This window comes from Oncorhynchus mykiss, chromosome 24 (assembly GCF_057628025.1).
Source record: "Oncorhynchus mykiss isolate SJ-2025 chromosome 24, ASM5762802v1, whole genome shotgun sequence".
Lineage (NCBI taxonomy): Eukaryota > Metazoa > Chordata > Actinopteri > Salmoniformes > Salmonidae > Oncorhynchus > Oncorhynchus mykiss.
In genome coordinates, this window is record NC_143045.1 from 21,736,010 (window position 1) to 21,761,402 (window position 25,393).

A 25,393-nucleotide genomic window follows, 5' to 3' on the forward strand; every position below is an offset into this window, starting at 1 on the left:
AGACTTAATCTTATCGCCTGCCTTCCAGCTTTTGGGACGAAGACTCCCATTGTTATAGCGAAGACATGCAAACTGCAATCTTTTTTTGTAAGGGTGAGAATGTTTAATGTACAAACCGGGCGCCAGGGGGCACAAGTGTATTACCGGCTGGGCACATCAAGCCCAGATGATAGTGGAGACCAGTGGTAGCCGGCTAGTGATAGTGTCTAAGGTTAGCTTGTGACAGTGTCTTAAGGTTCAGGGAAGGGTCCTGTGCGGAGGCCGGCTAGTCATGACTGTTTAACAGTCTGATGGCCTGGAGATTGTCACAGCGTTGAGGCACCTATAGTGCCTCCACCTTCTAGCTGGCTGAGGTCCCTGATCATCTTATTGGCCTTCCTGTGACACTGGGTGCTGTAGATGTCCTGGAGGGAAGGTGTGCCCCCGATGATGCGTTGGGCTGACCGCACCACCTTCTGGAGAGCCCTGCAGTTGCGGGCGGTGGTGATGCAGTCTGACAGAATGCTCTCGATGGTGCATCTGTAGAAGTTTGTGAGGGTCTTAGGGGCAAAGACAACATTTCTTTAGCCTCCTGAGGTTGGAGAGGTGCTGTTGCATCTTCACCACATTTGGTGTGGAGAGACCACTTCAGGTCCTCAGCGAGGTGCACGCTGAGGATCTTGAAGCTTTTGACCCTCTCCGCTGTGGCCCCTTCAATATGGATGGGGGTGTGCTCGCTCTGCGGTCTCCTGTAGTCCACGATCAGGTCCTGGCACCACTCGGCCAGTGCTCTCACCTTCTCCCTGTCGGCTGTCTCTGTTGGTAATCAGGCCGACCATTGTTGTTGTCAGAACCTGATTGAGTTGTAGACGTGCGTGGGCTAAGCAAACACCCCTGTGGTGTTCCCACAGAAACATACTTTACAGACACACGTGGTGTTGTTGCCTACCTTCACCACCTGCGGTCGGCCCATCAGCAAGTCTAAGACCCAGTTGCACAGAGAGGGGTTCAGACCCAAGGCACTGAGCGTACTGATGAGCTTGGAGGGCACTATGGTGTTGAAGGCTGAGCTGTAGTCAATGAACCCGGTGGGATAGTGCAATGGCGATTGTTTTGTCTGTGGATCTGTTGGGGCGGTATGCAAATTGTAGTGGGTCTAGGCTGTCAACTAAGGTGGAGATGATATGATCCTTAACGAGCCTCTCAAAGCACTTCATGATGACAGAAATTAGTGGTACAGGGAGATAGTCATTTAGGTTAGTTACCTTCACTTTCTAGGGGACAGGAACAAGGGTGAACACCTTTAAGCAAGTAGGGACAACATATCAGGATAGGGAGAGATTGAATATGTCTGGAAACACTCCAGCCAGCTGGTCTACACATGCTCGGAGGACGTATTTAGGATTGTCAAGACTGCAGCCACCCAAGACCGTTCTGTCTACCGCACGGTAATCAGTACCGATGCGCCACGTCTGGAACCAACAGGACCCTGAACAGCTTTTACCTCCAAGCCATAAGACTGTTAAGTAGTTATCCAAATACATGACCAAAAGTATGTGGACACCTGCTCGTTGAACATCTCATTCCAAAATCATGGGCATTAATATGGAGTTGGTCACACAGATCTTGACAAACCATTTCTGTATGGGACTCGCTTTGTGCACAGGGACATTGCCATGCTGAAACAGGAAAGGGCCTTCCCCGAACTGTTGCCACAAAGTTGGAAGCACAGAATCGTCTAGAATGTCATTGTGTGCTGTAACATTAAGATTTCACGTCACTGGAACTAAGGGGCCTAGACTGAACCATGAAAAACAGCCCCAGACAATTATTCCTCCACCACCAAAGTTTACAGTTGGCACTATGCATTGGGGCAGGTAGCATTCTCCTGGCATCCACCAAACCCAGATTTGTCCGTTGGCCTGCCAGATGGTGAAGTGTGATTCATCACTCCAGAGAACGCGTTTTCACTGCTCCATAGTCCAGTGGCGGTGAGTTTTTACACCACTCCAGCTGACGCTTGACATTGCGCATGGTGATCTTAGGCGTGTGTGTGGCTGCTCGGCCATGGAAACCCAGTTCATGACGTTCCCAAACAACAGTTATTGTGCTGATGTTGCTTCCAGAGGCAGTTTGGAACTCGTTAGTGAGTTTGGCAACCAATGACAGACAATTTTTACGTGCTACAGCACTCTGCGGGCCCATTCTGTGAATTTGCGTGGTCTACCACTTCCCAACTGAGCGGTTATTGCTCCTAGAAGTTTCCACTTCACAATAACAGCACTTACAGTTGACCGGGGCAGCTCAAGCAGGGCAGAAATTGACCAACTGACTTGTTGGAAAGGTGGCATCCTATGACGGTGCCACGTTGAAAAGCATGGAGCTCTTCAGTAAGGTAATTCTATTGCCAGTGTTTGTCTATGGCGATTGCATGGCTGTGTGCTCGATTTTATACACCTGTCAGCAACGGGTGTGGCTGAAATACCAGAATCCACTAATTTAAAGGGGTGTCCACATACTTTTGTTTATATAGTGTAGCTACCCCTACTATCTGCATTGACCCATTTTGCGCTGACTCTTCACATACAGTGCTGGTACGGTTTATCATCTTTCCTGTTGTCTAGTCACTTTATCCCTATCTATATGTACATACAGTAACTTCAGACTATTCACACCCCTTGACTTTTTCACACTTCGCTGTGTTACAGCCTGAATTTAAAATGGATTAAATTGAGATTGTGTCACTGGCTCACACACAATACCCGATAATGTCAAAGTGGAATTATGTTTAGACATTTTTACAAGTGGAAAAAAAAAAAAAAATATTCAACCACTTTATGGCAATCCTAAATAAGTTTAAGAGAAAAGTTGCATGCTCACTGTGTGCAATTAGTTTAACATGATTTTTGAATGACTACTGCCTCTCTGTACCCCACACATACAATTATCTGTAAGGTCCCTCAGTCGAGCAGTGAATTAAATAGAGTCAACCACAAATACCAGGGAGGTTTTCCAATGCCTCACAAAGAAGGGCACATATTGGTAGATGGGTAAAATAATAATTTTTAAAAAGCAGACATTGAATATCCCTTTCAGCAAGGTGAATATATGAATTACACTTTGGATGGTGTATCAATACACCCAGTCACTACAAAGATACAGGCATCCTTCCTAACTCATTTGCTGGAGAGGATCTTTTCAAGCATGGTGGTGGTGCATCATGTTATGGTTTTGCTTGTCATCTGCAAGGACAGGGTCATTTTTTGGGGGGGGGGGTGAAAAGAAACTGAATAGAGCTAAGCACATGCAAAATCCGAGAGGAAAACCTGGTTCAGTCTACTTTCCAACAGACACTGGGAGACAAATTCACCCTTCAGCAGGACAATAACCGAAAACACAAGGCCAAATATACACTGGAGTTGCTTACCTTGCCACATCATACGGACCAAATTTCTGTATTTTGAAAGTTCCATACCTTAAACTTGATTGCTGACATTCAAAACATTGTAGGACTATATCAATGGACTAATGAAACGAATGCCAAAAGATCATTTTGGGGGGCAGTTGTCCTTTAACATGCTTGAATTTCTTACCTTGGCTAAGTGTAGAATTGTTAAACTAAGATTAGTGGCAGTGGAGATTCTTCGATCACTGTGAGATATACAGTTGAAGTCGGAAGTTTACATACACCTTAGCCAAATACATTTAAACTCACGTTTTTCACAATTCCTGACATTCAATCCTAGTAAAAATTCCCTGTCTTAGGTCAGTTAGAATCACCACGTTGTTTTAAGAATGTGAAATGTCAGAATAATAGTAGAGCGAATGATTTATTTCAGCTTTAATTTCTTTCATCACATTCCCAGTGGGTCAGAAGTTTACATACACTCAATTGCCTTTAAATTGTTTAACTTGGGTCAAACGTTGCGGGTAGCCTTCCACAATAAGTTGGGTGAATTTAGGCCCATCCCTCCTGACAAGAGCTGGTGTAACTGAGTCAGGTTTGTAGGCCTCCTTGCTCACACTTTTTCAGTTCTGCCAACAAATTTTCTATAGGATTGAGGTCAGGGCTTTGTGATGGCCACTCCAATACCTTGATTTTGTTGTCCTTAAGCCATTTTGCCACAACTTTGGAAGTATGTTTGGGGTCATTGTCCATTTGGAAGACCCATTTGCTTTAACTTCCTGACTGATGTCTTGATGTTGCTTCAATATATATCCACACAATTTTCCTACCTCATGATGCCATCTATTTTGTGAAGTGCACCAGTCCCTCCTGCAGCAAAACACGTCCACAACATGATGCTGCCACCCCCGTGCTTCACTGTTGGGATGGTGTTCTTCGGCTTGCAAGCGTCCCCCTTTTTCCTCCAAACATAACAATGGTCATTATGGCCAAACAGTTCTATTTTTCTTTCATCAGACTTCTCCAAAAAGTACAATCTCTGTCCCCATGTGCAGTTGCAAACATTAGTCTGGCTTTTTAATGTCGGTTTTGGAGCAGTGGCTCTTTCCCTGCGGAGCGGCCTTTCAGGATATGTCGATATAGGACTCGTTTTACTGTGGATATAGATACTTTTGTACCCGTTCACAAGGTCCTTTACTGTTGTTCTGGGAATGATTTGCACTTTTCGCACAAGTACTTTCATCTCTAGGAGACAGAACATGTCTCCTTTCTGAGCGGTATGATGCCTGCGCGGTCCCATGGTTTTTATACTTGCATGCTATAGTTTGTAAAGATGAACTTGGTACGTTAAGGCATTTGGAAATTGCTCCCAAAGATGAACCAGACTTGCGGAGGGCTACATTTCCCCCCATGAGGTCTTAGCTGATTTCCTTTGATTTTCCCATGATGGCAAGCAAAGAGGCATTGAGTTTGAAGGTAGGCCTTGAAATACATCCACAGGTATACCTCAAATTGACGTCAATTTGCCTATCAGAAGCTTCTAAAGCCATGACAATTTTCTGGAATTTTCCAAGCTGAGTAAAGGCACAGTCAACTTAGTGGATGTAAACTTCTGAGCCACTGGTGATACAATTCACTGCATCACTGTAAGTGAAATAATCGACTTGCCAAAACTATAGTTTGTTAACAAGAAATTAGTGGTTGAAAAGAGTTTTAATGACTCCAACCTAAGTATGTAAACTTCCGACTAACTGTAAGCCTACTATAACTATATAGTAGTCATTTACCCAAGTGAATAAAATGGTTATAGTGTTAGGCTATTCTAATCACGATGCTTTGGACAGAAAAGCGGCCAGCTTTTACCTGCACAGAGACGATATTAAATGGAACTCGATTTTTCTAGAAAAAGATCATGATTACTTAAGATTCTTAATTTTAGTTTAATATAAAATCACTAGTGAAGGAAACATACTTTACACACACACACAACACCAAGTCTGCATCTACACATTCAGCCCAATTCTGATTCCCCCCCCCCCCCCCCACGAATTGGTCTTTTGACCCATCAGACCAGCTCTGAAAAAGGGCCAATATGAAAAGATCTGATGTGATTGGTGAAAAGACCCATTAGTGAAATAAAGATCAGAATTGGGCTGCCATAGTGTACAAGATGGATCATTTAAAAGTTAGACACAGTCAAACATTGACCAAGGAAAGGGTTGTTTTCTTAATTATTGATACCAGATTGGGAAACCATTCTTAACATTACAGTCCTTGCATGGAATCAAAGTGCTCTCTATCTAGCATTTCTACAATAATTACTATACAGTTCATACATCACATGTATAATTAGTTAGGTCCAAGGGTATAGGACACACCCTACAAGCAGACAGTACAAAGAAAAAATCTAATCTGAGGACATGCTCCACTAGACCACAGATGCCTAACTCCTAAAAGGCATGATGGGTTAAACATAGGCACCGTGATACTAAATCATGGCTTGTTCTATTCCTGGAGAATAGGTAGGTAGTGTTTGGAGATTCCCATCTCACTCAAACTGCTATAACTCAACCCATCACTCATCATAATGCAGTGAAGACAGGAACTTATCCACATCCAAGTCATCAGGGAAGGAATCCATTAGTTTCCGTTGTTTCTGAGGAGAAACAAATAATAATAGAGACGTAGTCATTTTAATGTGCTTTCTCACTATACAAGCAAACAGAAAACAGTTTACATTTAATTCACGGTCATTATGTCAAATATCTACGATTGGGTAGATGCAATTACATTCAATTTTTAACCTTAATTAGGATACACAGCTTGAACAGAACATTTTGTATGTTTTGCACACCTCTGCCTTCTTCTTACTACCAGATGAACTGGAAAGATCTTTCTTTGCTGGCAGGCTGGCCAGGGGCTCGGGCTGCTTGCGCTTCTTGCTCTTGGCAGCTACAGTGGCCACTGTTCCAGTCCCCTCCTGGCGCAAACTGTCTTTCAGTGGGGTGCCTGTCCTGGCGATGGCAGCTCGGGATAGGATCATCAGTGTGTGGGCCGCCATGTTGATGCTGTTTTCACTCCCTGCCTCACTGGCTGGGCTGCAGGAGGGAAGGTCCGGGGTGGCGGGAGGGACCAGGGGCCTGGGGGTGCCCTCTCCATCCCTGCCTAGCCTCTGACGTGCAGGGGTCCTGGGGCAGTCTAGAGTTTCCTGGAGACGGCCAGGGGTCAGAGGAAGAGGCAGGTCTGGACAGCCCATGCCTGGCCTCTTAGAAGGGGTGGAGGGAGGGTTTAGACCCTGGATGTCGTGGAGCATTTCGGCCGCCTGCTTGGTCAGCGGGCTGGTCTTGGAGGGGATTTTGCTGGAGCTAGCCTGGGGGACAGGGGTTTGTGAGCCCACTGGGGCCTGGCTGAACTCTCTTGGTGCTGGTGTGGGCTGCTGCTCTCGCCTGCCTCCCTCCAGCTCATTCTCCTTATTGGCAGTGACATGAGGGGGGTCCTGAGAAGATGTCATTTTCTCGGTCCGTCCCTCCCACTCCTTGGCAGGAGATTTTTCAGTAGACTCTTGTCTACTTGTGTCCTCCTTTTCTTTCCTGCTCCCTGATCTCAGTCTGTGATCAGAGGAAGAAGACCTGGAGCTCTGGGCATCCTTAGATTCTGTTCCAGCATCATCCTTCTGGTCTGCTGATTGTGATCTCTTTCTGGACTCTGACTGTGAGGCATCAGTCTTACTGATACCAGCACTCTGAAATCTACTGGAACTTGCAGTTTGATCTCTAGCATTTTGATCTGCGTCCCTCTTTGAAGGGGTCTTTTTCACAGCTTCTTTCTGATTTTGGTCAGTGGAGGATTTCTCGGTCTCTGTTCCGGTCCATGATGTCTGAGTGTTGTCTGTGCATCTTACAGTCTCTATTCTCCTTTTTGGCCTGCTGCTACCCAAGATAGCAGAATTTGCTGAGGCCAATTTAGTTCTCTCTTTATCCAACTGTTGGACAGAAGGCAATACAGGAGTAGGTGTTGCTTTGGAGGAGAAAGCAGTTTTTCTGGTCTGAGTGGCAGTTTTACTAGAAGACCCATCAAAGCAAAGCATCCTCCTATGGCTGGGGCTCAAGCCAACTGCTACCTTCTGCTGCCCTGTGCTTTCAGAGGATTGCCCCTGAACCTGCTTTGTAATCATATTTGATCCAGAAGCTCCCATTTTGTCTGAAATGCACACGCAAGCAACAACATTTGTGAACAAAACAACAGTAAACAGACAATGACATTATATATAACTGAACACTAATCCTTACCTGAGACTGTGGTGTCCTTGGGTGCCAGTTTAGGCTTGGTTTTCACTGCTGCTGGCTGCTTTGCTGAAACAGGGCTAGGCATGGCTATCAACTGTACCAGACAAATGATCACTAGATGTACATGTTAGTGTAGCTAAGGTAGCCTATCAGTTAAAGAAAAGAGATTAAATGCAAATATGTAAAACAGTTTTTATTTTGATTTATTATCATTTATACAATGAAAAGGAGTGCTTACCTGATTAGGAACTATTGAGAACTGTCCTGCATTATTCTGCCCAACAACAGATACAGGAACCACCATGTGTTGCAGCATGGGCTGAACTGGTGAAGATATAATGAGTCTAGATCCTGGAAGGATAAACTGGTTAGACATTTCCCTCCAGCAAAACAGCATGGCAAATTAAATGAGTGATGACTAATGGGTAATTCCACAGTAAGGGAGTTGCATTGAGACTTAAGTATGACAAACAAAAGTTATTGATTTCAAAGTTGAACAAACCTTACAACTTCATGCACAAGTACTACTTTTAACAATTTACACAGAATAAAAAAAATATAGAACATTTACTGGAAGAACTGGGCAGATGCAAAGTTTGTTAACAGAATTTGGGGTAAAAAAAAGTGTCGTTTTAAATATATTAAGATTTAACGATGACTGCAGAAAGAATGATGTGTCAACTATGTAATTTATATATTTTGGCTATTGAACTAAAGTAATTGAAGTGGATTTACACCCTGTAACATAATTGCAGTGACGGAATTTCATCATGGATCCCCGATCTGTACTACACAGAAATGCGCAATTATGAATACCATTCCCTTCACGGTGATGTATCCTAAATAGGTAAACAAAGGTGTAATGCCACATCCTCCTTTGCATATTTGGGTATTGTTCTCCACACTGGCTATTATTTTTAATAAGTCCCCAAACAAGACCAAATTTGGTTGGTCCAAATCTGAACCAATAATAGGCGTCTATGTTTCACAAGTTTGGACATCAAAGCACAGCACAGTAGAGCTCAGTAGAGTACAGCACTGAACTATACTCTACTTTTCCTTACTGTGCTCTACTGTACTGTGCTGTTCAAACTTGTGAACCAAACTGTGTTTTGTGACTACTATGATTTCCCATTGTAGCTGTTGGGTTCTGAGAATCTGAAATATACTTATTCATGTCACTGAGGAAGCGAGGGTAATGTATAACGTTTACATTATAGCAGGTATCCTATTGAAATATTGAGTGCTTAAGGTTAGAGGGTCTACACCAGAAGTTAATGGTTATCTGTGGGAGGAAGGTATATAGTGTGTGCAATTAAGCTTGGAATGTACTGAATGCAGGGACGTGGCAGGCATTGATAAGGGGAGAGGGCTATGGATTAGTGACGAAGGGGGTCGAGGTCATGTCACACTAAGGGAGAAAGAAAAGTTTAGTAAAGATACCATGTTTGTTCAGATGTGTAGGAGGAGACAGCCTGGGAGGGTTAAATATCAGTGCTTGTGTGAGAATGTTTTTGTCTAATGCAGCTGTATTGATCCTCTGGGAAGAATAAACTTGGTTAAGCTTTCATAGTGTCCGTAGAGTTTCTCAGAAAATTTGAACCAATTTAATAGCAGACATTCCGTTACAGATTTTTCAAAAAGTCAGGTTTTAATCACTTAATTCATGAACAAAATTGATATCAGTAAAAGCACGATAACTAATTGATAGGTCTACCTCCATGATCCTCCTTCTTCATGAGGAAGATAAATTAGAAAAGATCTTAAAGACGTGGGTTTTGGTAATGAAATTTCAAGGCACAAGGCCATGTTTCTTAAATGTACAGAAAGCAGAACAATTTCTCCAAAACTACATACAAGTGTTGATATAAGTTGGCAGGGGTCATTTCTTTAACATTGTGTTTTGATGTATTTCTAATAGTTATTCTGGTAGATGTTTTCTAAGACTCCTTTTACATCTGTTTGACCAGAAATCAAAGCATTTGCTTATTCCTAATTTTTAGGATGGAAAATGGTCAGAAAATGTAAACTTCATTTTGAAATGCAACTGTGAACTTCATATGTTGGTGCTCATTGGTCCTTTTACATGGAAATTACCTATAGCTTTATGAAGTACAAAATATTAAAGCTGCAATATGTAACTTTCTGGGCGACCCGACCAAATTCACATAGAAATGTGTGTTATAGATCTGTCAATCTGATTGAATGCAAGTCTAAGAAGCGGTAGATCAGTTATGTGCACTATTTCTATGCTTCCCGTTTTTAAGTTTAGTTTGAGTCTTACTTCTGGTTTTGTACACCAGCTTCCAACAGCTGAAAATACAATATTTTTAGTTATGGAAAATGTATTTCACAGCAGTTTAGATGGTACAATGATACTCTACACTATACTTGCTAGTTTTGTCACAAACTGAAATTAGGCGAACTATTAGAATTTTTGCATAGTGCATCTTTAAGTATTTAAACTCTGTCTTACCAGGGGAATAGCGGGGTGGAGTGGCCAGAGCATATGAGGTTGGGGGTACTGTTGGTACCTGTGGGGCGCCACTGGGTAACATCACCTTGTTGGATTGGTGGTTTGTGGCTGTTGTGTCTGTCACTAAGATGTAGCTGTTGGTGGATGTGGCTGAATCAAAGGGCAGCTGAATGTAGTAGCCTGGTTGTGTCAACGCAGATGACGTCCCTGCCAATGCTGCCACCTCCCCTGCTTTCTCACTAAGAGGAGTCTCTGCTGGCTGGAGGACTTCTGTCCTCTGTAAACTGGTCACCGCCTGCACCGTCTCCTCCTGAGCCATGGGGGCGCCACTGAGGGCCGAGGCCTTAGCAGGTGACTTGGTGGGGGAGGAGAGGAAGATGGTGGGGATCCTGTCCCCAGTGATGCTGGACACAGCCTGGTTCAGGGCTGAGTCACAGGAGGGCTCCCCTTGCTCATCACTGATGATGATCTTCAGGGCTACAATCTTACTGGGGTCAACTTCCTTGCCTGTGGGGTTGGAGTTTGGGATGAAGGTTGGGGCAGCAGGAGTGGTTGATGTTTTAATTGTTGATGGGACAGGCATAGAGGGTATGGTCTGTGGTAGAGGTTGGGAAATTTCTACACTGCTGGGTGGGGTCATATTCCTGTGAGACAGGTTAGAGGCCTCTATGGGAGCCTTGTTTGACTGAGCCAGCGCTGGCATGGAATTAGACAGGCCAGGTGAAGAGTTAAGAAGTGATGCTTGGTTATCCATCACTTGCCCATCATCAACCCCCACGGGGTTCTCATTGCCCAATATGTTTTTGACAGCAGAGACCATACTGGTTTCAGATGAAGCTGCATTGCATGCTGACACCGGATTATTTGTTCCACTCTCCTGTCTGACTGGCTCAAAGAGATCTGGGAGAGCTATATTGTGAAGGGGAGGAGTATTCAGAGGCTCATCTATATCCACGCCTGATTCATCCTGATCAAAGATGGAGCCGGAGTCAACAGTATCAGAGTCCTTGGCGGCAGAAAAGGCAGCAACAGTAAGTTTATCGATATGTGCTGACGGTTCAGTTGAGCTAGCTCCCCTTCTCGACCCTCTGGTACTGGGTCCAGGAGTTGTTGAGCTAGCTCCCTTTCTCGACCCTCTGGTACTGGGTCCAGGAGTTGTTGAGCTAGCTCCCTTTCTCGACCCTCTGGTACTGGGTCCAGGAGTTGTTGAGCTAGCTCCCCTTCTCGACCCTCTGGTACTGGGTCCAGGAGTTGCATTTGAAGTGCTTGAAACATGAAGTGCAGATTTCCTTGTTTTCTTACTCTTGGGCTCTTGACTAGACTTTGTCGCTCTAGTTGTTGTTTCTTGCCCTTGTGTCGAATTTTCAGGCCCAGTGCCTGAGATATGAGAGAAAAATCCCATTGTCAGAAAGAGATTTCTGATGAAGCAGCAATATTGTTTAGTATATTATTCCATCAGATCATGAGGACTTTGTCCATACCTGAATCTCCAGTCTCAGGAGAGCCATCAATACATCTAGTCTCAGTCTCACCATTCTCTGTGGTGGTATTGCTCACATTCCCAGCTCCTTGTTCAGTATCCTCACTGGTTTTGCTTTTGCCTTAATGCAAAGAATCAAGAGATTTAGTGGAAGAATGTGATTTTATATAATCTTAGTCAAACATTAAATCAACAGGCCCACTTCATGCATTGGAGCAACAAAATCCTGCACATGATTAAATCGTCAGCAAAGTTGAAAAATGTTTACCGTAATCAAAGAGGTCAAAGAGAGCCTGGAAGGCTGGGTCGGACTCTGTCTGCTCCAAGATGTCTTGTATAACATCATTAGACATATGGATTTCCCCCTGCACAGAGTAAATGTCAGGAGAAATCACATATCCACACTATGCACTAAAGACTGACAATGTTCCCTTAGGTCAAGTGGATAAATTAGGAATAGCAAGTCTGTGAGAACATGACATTCATTACCTGCAGGCCCAGAATTTCATCTATGGACTGGTCAGGCTCCATGGTGCTGCATGATGCCTTTAAAGCCTGTGGACTGCCATCACTACAAGTAGAGAGAAAGAAACACATGTACAGGTAAGAAATATCTACTCAACAGCCAAATGTAATTTAGTCAGTACTGTTCAAATGTTACAAAAGAAAATGTACTTTAATTATTACCTTGCTAGGATTTTGTTGATGTTTTCAGCAAGCTTCTCTTGTAAGGACTTGTCATTTAGAATCCTCTCTCTTGCATTTTGTATCACCATTTGCTGCAAAGATAAACAATTCAATGAATCAACAGGTTAGGAGTTTTCAAATGCAACATATTTATAGAAAAACAGAGTATTAACTTTGTTTTGTACTCACAGGGAAATTCTCTGTGACTGTCTCTTCACTCTGGGGCTCAGCTGTCAGGCTACTGGCCGCCATGTTGGTTCTTCCAGTCCCACCAGATCCACTGAAGCCCCCACCTCTCCTCCTGGGGGAGTCACTGGGAAGATTACTCGTCATAACGCAATCTACTAGGGATGGACATCTTTCATTTTCAAGATGATTCGATACGCATCTAGATACTTGGGCTTCAAAACATTACAGGAACAATAAGTTTTACTCTGAAACTAGTTGGTGCAATTAGGTTTGATTCGATACACTAACATTTCTTACAGAAACACATTCAAATTCTGCTGCTGATGGGAGCTCATGAGCTGGGCCTCTCTGAGCTGACTTCGGTGTGTGTGGTGAGTAAATTATGCATGTCTATGGTGTATGAGGCACCTGAGCGGAATCATAAAGGAGGCTTCTACCATCCCACTACCAGATTGGGGCGGGGGGCAGCAATGTAGCATGTTTTCATGTCTCCGTCACCCACTAATTAAATTGTAATTTAACAATGTATCAATATTTATCATTTACAAACTAGCTATGACATAGCCAATGAATATATAGCAACAACTTTGGATTTCACCCCCAATCAAATGGTTTTGAATTATCTTCTTTCGCATCGGCCATGTAGTCCGTCTCGCAAAAGTGATTGCTGTCCTCATTATGAAATGATCAACTTTACTCTGTATATCGGGGCGACAGGTAGCCTAGCGGTTATAGCATTGGGCCAGTAACCAAAAGGTTGCTGGTTTGAATACCTGAGCCGACAAGGTAAAAAAAAAAAAAAGTATCTGTCAATGTGCCCTTGACCACAATTTGCTCCAGGAGCACTGTACTATTTTTTTATGACAATATACACTGACTGTTTGAAGCAAAACTACCCAAACTATTGCTGATGGTAAAACTGAACAATCCAAATCAAATCTATTGTCAACCCCATTCAGCAGATATAGCCAGATGAGAGTTGCGTCTCTGGTAGCTTAAAAAAACAAACATTTTCAACAGTGCATAGATAACAATAACCTAGCAAATTACATAGGTTGTCACTCAACCAATAAAGCCTAATATCACGCAAGCCATTGTAGTATTTGAATGCTGAAGGTGCTGCGCAGATGTGCACGAAGCTGGGCACAGTGCGCAGTTTGACTAGGCTACTGATATTGCCTGGGGTTGTTCGGCATTCAAAATGGCTTGTAGATCAATGACTGACAACACAGTTAGTGCCTTCACAAAATAGTCATACCCCTTGACTTATTCCACATTTTGTTGTGTTACAGCCTGAATTCAAAACGGAGTACATGAAATGTTCCTATCAGTCATCTACACATAATATTCCATAATGACAAAGTGAAACAATGTTTTTAGAAATGTTTTCTAATTTATTGAAAATGAAATACAGAATCATTCATTTACATAAGTATTCACATCCCTTTGCTATGACACTCCAAATTGAGCTCAGAGGTACATCCAATTTCCTTTGATCATCCTCGAGATGTCACTACAACTTGATTGGAGTCCACTTCTGGACAATTCAATTTTTTGGGCATGATTTAGAAAGAAAGACCTGTCTATATAAGGTCCCACAGTCCATGTCAGAGCAGAAATGAAGTCCAAGGAACTGTCAGTAGATTTCCGAGATATATTCCTCATCACAATTCTATCTGAGGAAAGGTATAAAGCAATTTCAAGAATGTTAAAAGTTTCCAAGAGCAGTGGTCTCAATCATTGGGAAATGGATAAAATATGGAACTACGCAGACTCTACCTCAGACTGGGGGCGAAGATTTACCTTCAGGACAATGACCCCAAGCATACAGCAAAAACAACGTGGGAATGGCTTCAGAACAAGAATGTGAAAGTCCTCGAGTCACCCAGCCAAAGCCCAAACTTGAATCCCATTAAATCTGTGGAAAGACTTGAAGATTGCTGTTCACCACCATGCCCCATCTAATTTAAGAGCATGAGAAAATCTGCAGGAAAGCATGGGAGAAAATCCCCCAATCCAGATGTCCAAAGCTGATACAGACCTACCCAAGACAACTCAAAAATGTAATGGCCGCCAAAGATTGACTCAGGGGTGTGAATACTTTTGTAAATGAGCTCTGTTTTCCATTTTCAGTAAATTTGCAAACATTCTTAAAACATGTTTTCACTTTGTCATTATAGGGCATTGTGTATTCATGGGTGAGACAAACCATTTTTTTCCATTTTGAATTCAGGCTGTAACAAAAAGGTGGAATAAGTCAAGGGGTTTGAATACTTTCCGAAGGCACTGTAACTGTGTTGAATCATTGATCTACAAGGAGAGGATGCATTTGTTGTCAACAAAGATGAGGTATTTCCCGAAGTTAGAAACAATGTAATATGAGCAAAAAAAAAAGTGTGACCCGCCAATTCGTAATGTTTAAATACATTTTCTGACCGATGCATGCTATATTTGGCTTATTTGGAGTCCACGGACTGATACAGTTTTATCTTTAAACATTTTAATAATGGACCAATGTGTATAGTTGAATCGTTACACCACTAGAATCTACACACGGGTAAGAAGAATTTTTAGAACCTACAAATGGATGACAACGACTATCTCACCATTTCCGACGCCCTGGGGATAATGGTCCTGGTGTTAACCGGTTGTCTGGAACCATTATTTGCAAAGGTGACTCTCCTGTAATAAAAATAAAAAATGTTGATTATTAAATGAAGCTTTATTGACAACTTTTCCTACAAGTTGGTATTAATGTCCATAATATTTACAGTAATCGATGGTTAAAATGAGATGTGATAGACATACACCTACTGTAACAACCTTCCCCAGTACACTGCTGCTCATTGACGTGTTTACTTACGGTTCACATTGATGAGTAGACGTCCTCCATCTTGGATCTGGGGCGATGTGCTGCAGATGGGGGAGGGTCTGGTCAGCTGGGAGCTGTAGCAGACTGGGGTTGAGTGTCCCAAGATGCTCTGAGGGGTATCGAGGGGGCTGGAAAAGCCCTGGGCCAACAGAGGGGCTGACGATGACAGAAACGTAGAGCTGGGGGACTGGGTTGATGACAAGGCTTTCTGTCGCCCCCTCATGTTCACGATTCCATTACGTGTGCGGACTGCAGAGGAAATAGGTTTATGAATCATGTCATACAGCAGGGTTCCACAATAGGACGGCTAGTGGGTGAATTCATTCGGCCCACCATGTTTTCTGAGCAGAAAATATATAATTGCTTGGACATAAAAGATTGTAAAGTCAACAGGAAATTTGTATTCCCACACATAAATAAGGAGGAATATTGGATCGTATACCAATGTAATGAAGGTTGAACATTATTACGTTTTTCTCAAATACCTGTTTTAGGATTCTTACGGTCAATTTGCAGTGTACACAACAATTAGCTTTTTGTGTGATGTAACCTTTATAGTTATGCTGCCATATAGCCAGCAGTCTGCCTCCTGTTTAGTCAATGTTTGCGATGACCATGAAAAAGAGCATTAAATCGCTATTGACTGCTGTTTTGTGAACAAGTGGCAGCGTCATGAATGACTGAGCAGGAACTGAAAGGAGGTAGGCTAGTGGATCCTGCATGCGCAGAAATCTTTGTATTTTTTGCAAAAGCAAGTCTGACTCCAGAAAATCTGGAACCACAGCCACTCCAAATTATTCTTTACTATGTTTCAAGTCCGCTCCGGCTCAAGGGGAAAAAAACATCCCACGGCTGAATGTAAGGGACTCCTGCCATAGAGCCATGGAGTTCTGCGTTCTGCATGACTGTTTGAGCCACACAACATTATAAAGAGACAAAATCCAAGTTCATAGGTCGTACTAAGATCATAACCATTTAACTTGCAAGAATATTTAATAAAGCACTTACGTCTTTGATTCTGGCTAACAGCTGGGGAGTTCTGCATAGACCTAAGGAAAGAAAGAAGTTGAATTGAAGACGTCAGTAAGTGCACTATGACTGAGTGACACCATCAAACAGCAATCTGTTGGTGAGTTTCTTACTTTATTTGATTGAGTGTGAAATCAAGCTTTTTCCACAATGATGTCATCATGACAGGTATCTGAGTCTCTTCACTGGTCTCTAAGCAGAAATAGCAGGGGGGGGGGGGGGGGGGGTGACAACCAATAATACAATACATACACGTGAAAGTCCTGTACTCATTTACTGAAAGTGGTAGAGGTCAGAAGTTACGCTTACCTTTAGCTTTGACAGCAACATATTCATTCAAAATGGTTGTCAGGTTTTTCCCGAAGAGGGACTGCAATGGGAGTACACATGGATTAGCTACCTAGCTAAGTAATCTACTAAAGAATTTACTGTAGCTAGATATTGTCATTACAATGACAGAGTTGAACACAGCTATATGCAGTCTGAACTGACAACATACTTACAAACACACAAGCAGGAATAGTTCCATCATCTGAGCTGTGTTCTGCGTACTCCTTCAAATTGGGGCTTTCGCGAATGAATGCCTGGCTTGTATTACACAGTCCCTCTTGTTGCAGGTATCCTGTAAAAACAGTGTACAAGAGAGTATCTGAATTGGAGGCTCAGCTTGTCAAAATCATCTAGATTTTTGCTTACTACAGTGCAGCCCTCCTTGCAATATCATCAGCAGGATAGCAATCTAACATTAGTTAGCTTCATGCTACTGCCATAGCTCGCTAACTTTCAGTTGTTAGGTTAGCTAGCAACACAAACAGGACCCAGTTCAGATTTACCTAAAACGAGACGCGCCATGTCAGACGGAAGCAACATGGCTGCAATGTCGAATTATTGCAACAATTACAAATTACATTCTCTGTCAAATCAGGTAAGAATACATTTAATCTCGAATAAAGCAAGTACATTTGTCAAAACATCCAGTGAGTTGTGTAAGCAACGTCCTACGAGTTGTGAAAAGGCGGGGAACTCGAGCACACGTAACCCGGAATTTCCATAATATTTAGCGGATGTGCATTATGGGAAATGGTGTTTAAATGGTGAGTGTCCACTTTCAGTTTTTTAGCAAATTTCAAGTTACTTCCACGAAGTTACATATAAGCTGATGTCAGTTTGTCATTGGAGTTTCTTTTGCTGGATTATTATTACAGTCAATGGACTCACTTTTGCCACCACCAGAAAAACTAGACACTTGTGCGATTTCTCTGTGACCCGGTTGTGATATATTTTTCAACCGTGGGGGGGGCGCGGTTTTGCAGCGTGCGCACGTCAACATGTCAAAATCCCTTCTATCTTTGGTGGAAGTTTCACTTTATATGAGGAGAATAAACATCAAGGTATGAAATAACCGAGCATCACTATCAAATGTGATGGGTTTGACATCTTTTAAAATTGATTATTTTGGTGTTATGTGTGAATTCAATACCATGCTTGCTATTATTGCAAGCTAACTGCAGCAGCTTTAGCTTGCTAGTTAGCTAGCTAGCTATTTTTCATCAACCAGGAGTATTAATTGTGAATTAGTATGATTTGTTATGAAGCTAGGCTTGCTACACTCTTTCCAAAGCGATGAAATTGTTGACACTTTTGTTTGATCAATGCTTCATGTCTGTTTAATTTGTCAAACTTGTCATTAACATCATGCTTCATACATGTCATTATCATTTGTTTTTAGAGATGCATGCCCCCCCAAATCTGTTGATGGAACCTGATACACGACCCTAGAGCATCATGAGCTTGGTCCTTCACGAGCTGCTTGTCTGCTGCAGAGGTTTAGAGAATGACAAAGCAACGGAGAGAAAGGTAATTTATGTCACTCATAAAATCAGTGCATTGAATCAATAGGCCTATTTCAACATCTGTACACGGAACATTCTGTTCTTGTATCCAGAAAGAGGCTGATCGCTTCAGACAGCTCATCCGGTCTCCTGACACAGTGGAGGAGCTGGATCGCATTTCTGGAACCAGAGCTGCTAAAAGTTCCAAGCAGCTCACCTGGAATGCAGTCTTCAGGTACTATTGCTTCCTATGCTGTGTATTACACAATTCCCACTAATTGGGGACTAATAGGCTGACCACACCGCTCACGCACGCGACGTGAGCATTGCAAAATCAATGTAGAAATTCATGTTATTCAATTATTGCAACCACACTGCTCGCGCGCGTCTGTTTGCCAAGGGCTAAAATAGAAATCAGTTCTATTTCTGACGCAGATCGCGCTGCAAGTCCTGCCTCTCCCATCTCTTCATTGGTTTATAGAAGCAGGTACCATCTCCTCATTGGTTATACCCATGTGGGTGATTGAAAGACGAACTGTTTTGCCGGTCATCATGGTAATACTATGAAAGTTTAGATGCCAATAACCATATAAGTTCAACGATTGAAAAGCCTGGAAGGAGGAGAGATAACTAGAAACGATTCGGTTGACCGTTTTATGTGTGGAATAATTGTCGTAGTAGAAGACCTTGTGCATTTCAGGTAAAATAACAACTCAATGTTTATATCCCAGGACAAATTAGCTAGCAACAGCTAGCTAGCTAAATAGGACAAAATAGCTAGCAAGTGCAAGCTAACTAGCTAAATTGCCATAAATGTTTAATGCTTTTCGACCTGTCCAAATTAATGTAATTGGTTCAATGTTTGTTTTGATATTTTAACCTGCGTGTTGTGATCGCGTTTGATGTAGGGGGACAAAATATATTTATGCACGATAGCGCATGATGGCACACGCGCACAGCCGGTTTGGATTCCGTGTAAGGTGTAGCCAGGCTACTATTTTTTTTAGTAAGTCCATCGCTTTGAGTTCCCACTGTTTGCGTTCTCACTGTTTGCATTCTCACTGCCTTTCTTTCAGGTTTCTGCAGAAGTATCTGCAGAAAGAGACTGAGCTGCTCCAGTTAGGGAAAGCCAACGTGTCAGCCACCACACAGGCCAACCGTCAGAAGAAGATGCAGGAGATCAGCAGCCTGGTCAAATACTTCATCCGCTGTGCCAACAAGAGTAAGGGTTTGGAGAATCATATACCAGATAAGATCATAGACCTATAGAGCCTAATGTCCATGTAACAGTACTCTTCTTGCGTTGTGTACAATCATCGACACCACAGACTCCAACTTGTAGCACTAGGTCTTGGAGATGTATTCTGATACACTGCATCTTGTGTGATGATCTAATAATATTTACAAAAAATGGATATAAAAAAATATATTTTGACCACCTAATAGATGAAACTAAAAGGTAAAGCTGCGTATACCGAAGATGCAGACCCTGCTTTAAAACAGTCACTAAATATTCCAGTTGTTATACTATTCTCCATGAGAATTAGAGTGAAAAGTGGTTGATCAATATCCCTCATAGGTAAAAATGTCTGTTACATGTTAATTACACTCAACTACTTTAAAACAACCACGTAATAAAAGAAACCACCATAAGAGACTTTATCATATTCGTCACATTACCATCTTGTAACCTCTAATCATGGTCACAATGTCAAAACAAATAAAAGATGTCAATACCATTGACCCTCTGTATTCACATATTAACCTTCAAGAGCTAACTTTCTGCTGATTCATAATCTCAGTCAGTCTTGACACTGGTATAAATAATCTTCCTACCTAATACGACCCAGAGTACCTTAAACTGCATAAGTTTACATAAGTTGACAGTGTTGTGTACTGTTGCAATAGTGGGTCTGTCAACACAGTCAGTGCGTAACTGATCAGGTAAGGAATGGTCCGAGTTTGGTAGGTCAGTACAGATATTGTAAGCAGACTGGTCAATTAGCTCACTCACTACACTGTTACGGTCTGGGTCAGATTCTTGAAGACTCTCTGATCAAGGCAGATCTTCCAGCTGCAGTACATCTTCCATAGAATCCAAAGGTGGAATGTCCTGAGCATCCAAGGATCGCACATCACCCTCCAAGCTTGGGTCACCTGTTCCTTCAGAAGGCAACTCCGACATCCACACTTTTGTTCTCTACTCAGCATCCTCATCACCACGGTAGTTCCGTGGCAGCTGAGACCACAAAGCGGTCCTCAGACTCTGTTAATCTAGACATCTGTTCCATCATCAACCGCAGCATGGTGAAGAGGAAGAAAGTTGACTGGCATTATCAGGTTGCGATATACCATATTCTCCTGTCCAGTGGAGCTGTTCTGAATATTAAAGGTGTGACTGTCAGCATTCAATCCAGTGACAAGATAGACAGTATCCTCCCAAAGGTCAGCGAGCTTCTGCTTTCCGCGCTCCCCCTTGTTAGCCAGCAACACTCGATCACCAATCTCCACGGGTGCTCCTCTGACTCTTCTGTCGTACATGCCTCTTCAACTGCTTAGCTGCAGATGCCTGTACTTTATTCATGACTTCTTTCAGATATCTCCTCAAGGGCTGAACAAACTGGTCATAGCCGACAACTTCTGGGTTCTCTGACAGAGCCAAAGACTATCAACAGGCAGTCTTGGTGTCCTTCCAAAAATTAACAGTAAAGGGACAAAGCCTGTGGTCTCGTACAATTTGTACGCAAACGTAAGGGACTTCAGCGCCCGAGGCCATCTGTGCTTTGCTCTCGTTGGCAGGGCCCGGATCAAGTTTCCCAACATCCTATTCATCCTTTCGCAAGACCCGTTCCCCATCGGATGGTACGGCGTGGTGTGAGACTTCTGAACACCTGCAATCGCCAAGAGTTCTGCTATTAAAGCGCTCTAAATTGGCTCCTTGATCCGAGTGTATACGGCGAGGCACCCCGTAGACACAGAAATACTTGTTCCACAACCGATAAGCAACAGACTTAGCAGACTGGTTCGGACACAATAATGAATGAGACAACTTTGTAAAGTGGCCAGTAACAACACATCCAGGGACTTGTTTGAAGAATTTTCTGCAGACCAAAAGTCGATGCACACTAGTTTTAGAGGCTCAGTTGTTATTATGCTCTCCAGAGGAGCTCTGACTTCCGGATCAGGAGTCTTGCTCACGATGCATCTCCTGCAGCACAACATATTCCTTTACCTCCCTCTCCAGGCCATGCCAAAATAACTTCTGTCTTGTCAGGTAGACTGTTCTCTGTTGTCACTGGTGGCCAGCTTCATCATGGTCACCCTTCAACACCATCGCTTTCATGGAGGCTGGAACCACATACAGATACATTTCTCTTTGTAACCACATTCTTCGAAACACGATACAGTACACCCATCTTCATGGTCAACTTGTCCCAACTTCTGAGAAGACACAAAACCTCAACACTCATGGGCACGGTCTCTCCAGGATGGTCTCCCCCTCTCCACAAAGAAGATCACTCTGCTCATCACGCTGCTTACTCATCAGTAGATTGTGTGGCAGGACATTGACATTTGTCTGCTCTGATGGCATTACAGCCTGCGGAAGCTGTGGCAACAGCAGTGCATGTGAGCCCACATCACCATGAAGAACCGCAGCAACTTCTTGTCTTGATAAAGCACCAGATGGGGGGGTCAACAGTAGCCTGGCAACTAATAACCACCTCGTTGGTGTCAGAGGCTTTGTCAAAGGGGTGGTTGGACCAGCGAAACACACCTCGCACTCTGTCTGTGCGCACAGCGTTAGCTTCAGCCAGTAAGGTCTCGTACCGAATCCTTGTCAGTCTATGGAGTGCGTATGAAGAGCTCTCTGCTCAAAGCATCTGCAACAACAATTTTTGTCCCAGGGATGTCAAACTCATACGGTGCCAGCTTGGCGACCCATCTCTGTTCACAAGCATCAAGCTTTGCTTTGGTCAGGATGTATGTCAAGGGATTATTATCCATCAATACAGCGAATTGCTGACTCCGTAACCAGTGGTGGAACTTGTCACAGAACTTGAGCCTGTGCGCAGGATACCTTGATTGCACATAACTGAGGGTCTTGCTCGCGAAGGCTATAGGTTTCGCTGTAGCTTCCTGTTCCTGTACCTGGGACAGCACAGCGCCTAAGCCGTTGCTGAGAGTAGAATGTGTTTGTCGAAGTTGGGGTAGGACCAACAAAATCTGGTCCAGTAAGGCTTGCTTTAGCTGTAATAAGGCCTGTCTGCATTCTGCTGTCCGGTCGGCAGCAGTCAACTTCCTGACATGTGAGTGTCACTTCTTTTTCCAGCGTGGAGCCTTGTATCCAGTTGTCCATCCAAAGAGAGGCTTTGTGATGGTCGAGCAACCATCAATGAACTGTTGGTAATACACCACTGTCCCAATGAATGACCTCAATGTCAGTGCCATCTTACATCAGAACAGCTTGTGTCACTCCTGTAATGGTCCTCACCTTCTCAGGGTCTGTAGCTACACCATCCGCACTAATGATATGCCCCAGAAACTTCACAGACCTCTGTATAAAGTGACACTGTTTTGGCGCCAACTTCAGGTTCTGAGTCTTGAGACGCTCAAAAAACATTTCCAGGCGTTGTATAGCCAGATCTTCAGTGGGCGCATAGACCAAGACATCATCAAGGTAACACAGCAGGCCAAGAAAGTTCTGATCCTCAAAGATGTTTAGTATCATCCTCATAAAGGTTGCAGGACTATTACATAACCCATGTGGCATGCGGTTGTATTCGTACAATCCAAATGGCGATGTAAAATCTGTGAATCTCCGGTCATCCTCATGCACATCCACATTGTAGTAGCCATTGTCGAGAAAAAGGCATTTCCACCTAAAGCAGCCAGTGAGTCAGCCTGGTGAGGGAGTGGGTGGGCATCTTTGATGGTGCGTGCATTGATCAGATGAAAATCAGCACAGACTCTCAGGTCTCCTGACTTCTTCCAGACAAGGACATGGGTGAGCCGAACTCACTACTGGACTTCCTTATGATTTCACGTTATTCCATCTTATTCAACGCTTGCTTAAGCTTCTCATAATGATTTGGTGAAAGACATCCATATGGCATCCGAAAGGGTTTCTCACCACTCAGTCGACTGTGATAAAAACATCCGGTAGCTTTTCCACAATCCAACTTGTGCCTGGAAAAGATGGACTGGTACTCAGTTATGAGCTGGATGAGTTTCTTCTTACCAGCAGAAGACACTTGACAGGAGTCAACGTCAATATCAGTCAAACCTAAGTCACGTAAGACCCCAGGACTGTTTGAACTGTCAGGTCCGTCAGTATCATCAACTCGGTTGGAACCGTCATCAGGCAGAGTCAAATCATCTTAGTAGTCAGTGAGTATGTCAGCCATTCTCTGCACGTGGTGCTGTAAAGCTGCTGGTGAATCATCATTCACACAGTCAAAAGTCCTCTAGATCCATGTAAGGAAAGACATTGGCTAAAGTGGTGTTTCGTCTCAATGTCTTCTGAGAAGGGTTTATCACTTTAACAGGGAGCCACCCATCCCCCCGCAACATATCTACCATCCTCCCTACCAGGATTGACCTTGGTGTTGACCTTGAACTGCTGGGCTCAATGAGAACAGCACTGCCAGCTGATAGATTCTGAGTTTCGTGGTCTGCCTAAGACTAAGTGTTCCTGCATAGGCTCTAGAGTCACAGCCCCTTTCAGTCTCAACTTTGTCAGGTACTTCACTGTCTCTCCATCTCTCCACATAACCATCATGTTGATTAGCTTGCTCTCCTCACCCCTGTCACACACAGGAGTATAAACCCTCTTCCAGAAATCTCCATTAGTCTTCAGGTGGCGAATTAAGTGCTTTAGGAGATTTCTGCCCAAGATGAGGTCATCACTCTGGCCCTCAACCACCAGTGTAGACACAGCAAAACTACAGGCGTACATCTCCAGCTCACATACTCCCAAAGGCCTCATCTTCGTCCCACCATAACCAACCAAAGCTACCTCTGTAGTACTCAATGATGGAGTTTAACACTCCTGCACGCAACAGCTCATGTAAGACCCTAGAGCTCAAGGTACAAGCCATTGACCCACTGTCAAGCATAGCTCTCACTTCCACTTCTCCTCCTATTAACACCTTGGCATAGAATAAATCATCATATAGGGAAAGTCACTGAGTTCTGCATTATGATACTATTCTCAGTCTCATATCATCACAAACACTTATATACAGACTCCAAATCAACATCTCTCACTGGTGGGGACTACGAAAGGCCAAAAACTCTCCCCTTCTACATGCAAGTCTACTAGTTTTCCGTGAGCTGAGCCGTGATTACTGTAGGGACTCCAACAGCTGTGCTCAGGGCCTTGTGGCACTGAGAGTGTGCGTGGCAAGCAGAGGTGATTGGCCCTGCAGTGAAAGTATCATGTCCAGCATCCCCGCACACTTCACATGTCCCATTAGACCTCAATTTGTTCCTATTCCCTTTTTGAAACTAACGGTGAGACTGTTGTGGCCTCTGCTCCAGCATTGCAAGGGTACATTCCATCGGCTCAGAGCCCTGGGCACTGAGCCCTGAGTAGCCTGGTCTGGGGAAGGCACCGCATTCGGTGATTTCATGTGGAGCCCCACGACAGGCATGGTGAGCGGCCTGACAGCACCAACTTCCTACTTCATTGTTACGATGGCTGGGGTCACCTTAGATAAGTGAGAGTACCTCCGCTCCCTTCTGTATTCATCCAACCTCTCATGAACATCTTCAGCGGTCCACTGCTGTAATGGCTTGCACTTAAAGATAAGCGACAGTTCAGCGTTAGGGCAATGTCTGAGGAACATGACTGTGAGCTCACAAGATGTGTCTTCAACACTTTTCTGGTGTCTTTTTTAGACAATCTTCAGCAACCTCCATAGCCCTGTTTAGTCTGAGCCAATAGTCAAATGGTTCATCAGTCAGTGGTAATGTGGCATAAAAGTCAGTGAAGGGCATGCAAGATGGGACTTGGGCCTTTTATATTAATCAACAGAGGGATTGCTGCGTATGCCCACTTTAACAACATTGCGGGCCCTTCTCATAAGCCTACGCATAACCTCATCTGCTTGGTCCACCACAGATACGCCCCTCTTACGCATGTAAACCATGACCAT

General features: G+C 43.6%; 2 protein-coding genes across 13 annotated transcripts in view; one reads left to right on the forward strand and one right to left on the reverse strand.

Moving 5' to 3' along the window:
- Positions 1-5,305: 5,305 nt before the first annotated feature.
- Positions 5,306-17,469, reverse strand: npat (nuclear protein, ataxia-telangiectasia locus). 7 transcript variants are annotated; one of them, XR_016491388.1, is made up of 17 exons: positions 17,365-17,469; positions 16,908-17,026; positions 16,714-16,774; positions 16,518-16,596; positions 16,384-16,424; positions 15,367-15,624; positions 15,110-15,185; positions 12,504-12,615; positions 12,315-12,406; positions 12,117-12,198; positions 11,896-11,992; positions 11,629-11,748; positions 10,148-11,524; positions 7,910-8,022; positions 7,675-7,785; positions 6,240-7,585; positions 5,306-6,041 (listed from the first exon to the last, which is right to left on the reverse strand). XR_016491388.1 is itself a non-coding variant. In XM_090218681.1 (17 exons), exons 4-17 carry the CDS (start codon positions 16,565-16,567, stop codon positions 5,961-5,963), a joined length of 3,936 nt encoding a protein of 1,311 aa, XP_090074807.1. In that variant the 5' UTR covers positions 16,568-16,596; positions 16,714-16,774; positions 16,908-17,026; positions 17,365-17,469; the 3' UTR covers positions 5,306-5,960. The 7 variants fall into 7 exon arrangements, 4 of the variants coding, with proteins under 4 accessions (XP_090074807.1, XP_021438385.3, XP_021438386.3 ...); XR_016491387.1 differs by having other exon boundaries at positions 17,238-17,463; XR_016491386.1 differs by having other exon boundaries at positions 12,504-12,627; positions 17,238-17,434.
- A 5-nt stretch (positions 17,470-17,474) lies between these two features.
- The window catches only part of atm (ATM serine/threonine kinase), a 41,610-nt gene continuing 33,691 nt past the window's right edge, over positions 17,475-25,393 (forward strand). For all 6 annotated transcript variants that reach the window (XM_036961125.2, XM_036961127.2, XM_036961126.2 and 3 more), the window contains exons 1-4: positions 17,475-17,795; positions 18,134-18,261; positions 18,350-18,471; positions 19,313-19,458. In XM_036961125.2, the coding sequence (XP_036817020.2) occupies positions 18,190-18,261; positions 18,350-18,471; positions 19,313-19,458 (340 nt within the window). In that variant the 5' untranslated portion in view covers positions 17,475-17,795; positions 18,134-18,189. The remainder of the gene's footprint in view (positions 17,796-18,133; positions 18,262-18,349; positions 18,472-19,312; positions 19,459-25,393) is intronic.